The sequence below is a fragment of the Egretta garzetta genome, unplaced genomic scaffold (assembly GCF_000687185.1).
Source record: "Egretta garzetta isolate BGI_Z169 unplaced genomic scaffold, ASM68718v1 scaffold101, whole genome shotgun sequence".
Taxonomy (NCBI): domain Eukaryota; kingdom Metazoa; phylum Chordata; class Aves; order Pelecaniformes; family Ardeidae; genus Egretta; species Egretta garzetta.
The window spans coordinates 1,625,196-1,627,168 of record NW_009258666.1 but is presented as its reverse complement, the minus strand read 5'-3'; the positions used below and the strand labels follow the sequence as shown (position 1 = coordinate 1,627,168).

Here is a 1,973-nt window from a genome sequence, read left to right as displayed (position 1 = left end):
TGCTAATGGGGTTCTTGGTTTGGGCTGTAATAACCCCAGCAGCACTTAACGAACTCCTTACCTGGAGGATCCTCGCCTGAGCACCAGAGGATTAACCCTCTTCTCTCCAAGGGGTCAAACCTGCTCCAGAGGTGCCTTTTGCTGGTGTGCAGGCATGCAGAGAGCATCTTTGCTTGACGTAGGGAGAAATCGCAGCCGGTGATGCCCCATCCATCCTCTTCCCTCCCAGCTGAGCTTTCCTCCCTAGAGACAAAGGGAAAAAAAAATGAGTTGCTTGGGTCTCACTTGTTTTTTTCTCCCCGAATCGCTCTACGCGACCATTGCGTGGTGGTGGCTGTGCTGGATGAGGCCATACCATCGCCATGAGCTGCCCGTCGTATACCCACCCTGGGGGGGGTGCAACAGCAGAGCAGGAGCCCCTGGGGGGGGGAGTCCAGCCACATGGGATGCCAAAACTGCAGCTCTCTGCTGCAAATTTCCTTCTGTATTTTTTTCTCCTTGCTTTAACCGAATGAGTCGATTCTGAGAGCAAACCGGAGCGTGGTCCCATCCCTGCAGGGCACAGCGTCGACCCGGGCTCGGCGGGGCTGCTGGGGCGCCGGGGGCCCCGCTCCAAGCAGCCCTTCATGGTGACGTTTTTCCGGGCGAGCCCCAGCCCCACGCGCGTTACGCGGGCGGCCAAGCCCCCGAGGAGGCGGCAGCCCAAGAAGACGAACGACCTCCCGCATCCAAACAAGCTGCCGGGAATTTTTGGTAAGAAGCCACGGGACAAGAAGTGGTCCCGATCAACGAAAAGGGCTCTGCTGTTGCCACGGTTGAGGGACCTTTTGTTAGTACCTTGTCTTGCAAGGAATCCCAATTTTGGCCCAGAAATGCAGCGCAGGGGAGCCGAGAGCTCTGGGTTTTATGATTGGGGTTGTTTGCGGGTCAGGAGGTGCAGTGGGCTGGCATCTTCAAGGGGATGGTGTTTTGCAGGGTTTGGGGTACCCAAATATTGGCTTTTCTGCATCATTGCTCTTGGTTTTGAAGCTTCCCTGGGAGGGCATCACCCCGGGAGGGTGTCACAGCCCCAGGAGGGTGTCACAGCCCTGGAAAGCCGCTCAGGCAGGAGGGAAGCAAGAAACCCCAGCTCTCCCGACTCTTTTAGCTTGGGAAACCCTTGAAGCCAAGTCCACCATGAGCAGAGCTGGGGTTTAGCCCTTCCCAGGCTGAATCCCCTCGTCCTGATGTTGGAGCAATAAATTTTAGGCTGGTCTGAAGCTTCTTTTCCCTTTGTGCAACCACAGAAGCTCCTCTTCTTTTGCCCTTCTGGACTAACCTGGAGCATCTTGGCCGCTCAGTGCCACCCTTGAGTGGGGCTCTCTGTGGCCGGGGAGGGTGGTGGGGATGCCGGCACCGCGGGGCTGACACTGCCTGTCCCCTTCTCCCGCAGACGATGTCCATGCTGCAGACGGGCGGCAGGTCTGCCGACGCCATGAGCTCTACGTCAGCTTTCAGGACCTCGGCTGGCTGGTACTTGTCTACTGGGAGAAATAAACACAAAAAAAAACCCCAAAACCCCATCGCAGGGCAGGGCAGCCAGGAGCTGCCGCTGCCCCATCCCAACAGCTGGGAAGGCAAACATGAACTGCCACAACCCCAAACCTCACCGGTGACCCCGAACAACTCATGGCTCAATCCGAAAAAATTAAAATAAACCCTTGCTGCTAGCACAGCCACCTGGGGAGGAGCTGGCTGGGTTGTTTTTGCAGGTGGGGAATGGATGAAGGGGCACAGAAAGGGTGCAGCCCCCAGTGTAACTGGTATAAACCCACTTTATTTTTGTTTGCAGGATTGGGTGATCGCCCCGCAGGGGTACTCAGCCTACTACTGCGAGGGGGAGTGTGCCTTCCCCCTGGACTCCTGCATACGCCACCAAAACCACGCCATCCTGCAGTCCCTGGTCAGTGCAAGCTGCAATGCCAGCCCCGGCA

At 57.3% G+C, this 1,973-nt stretch overlaps 1 protein-coding gene across 1 annotated transcript in view; it reads left to right on the top strand.

Annotated features, from left to right (window-relative positions):
- Window positions 1–1,973, top strand: part of LOC104134981 (bone morphogenetic protein 8A-like) — a 10,184-nt gene that overhangs the window by 6,848 nt on the left and 1,363 nt on the right. The window contains exons 4-6 of the mRNA XM_009648585.1: window positions 559–753; window positions 1,433–1,512; window positions 1,832–1,942. Coding sequence (XP_009646880.1) covers window positions 559–753; window positions 1,433–1,512; window positions 1,832–1,942 — 386 coding nt within the window. The remainder of the gene's footprint in view (window positions 1–558; window positions 754–1,432; window positions 1,513–1,831; window positions 1,943–1,973) is intronic.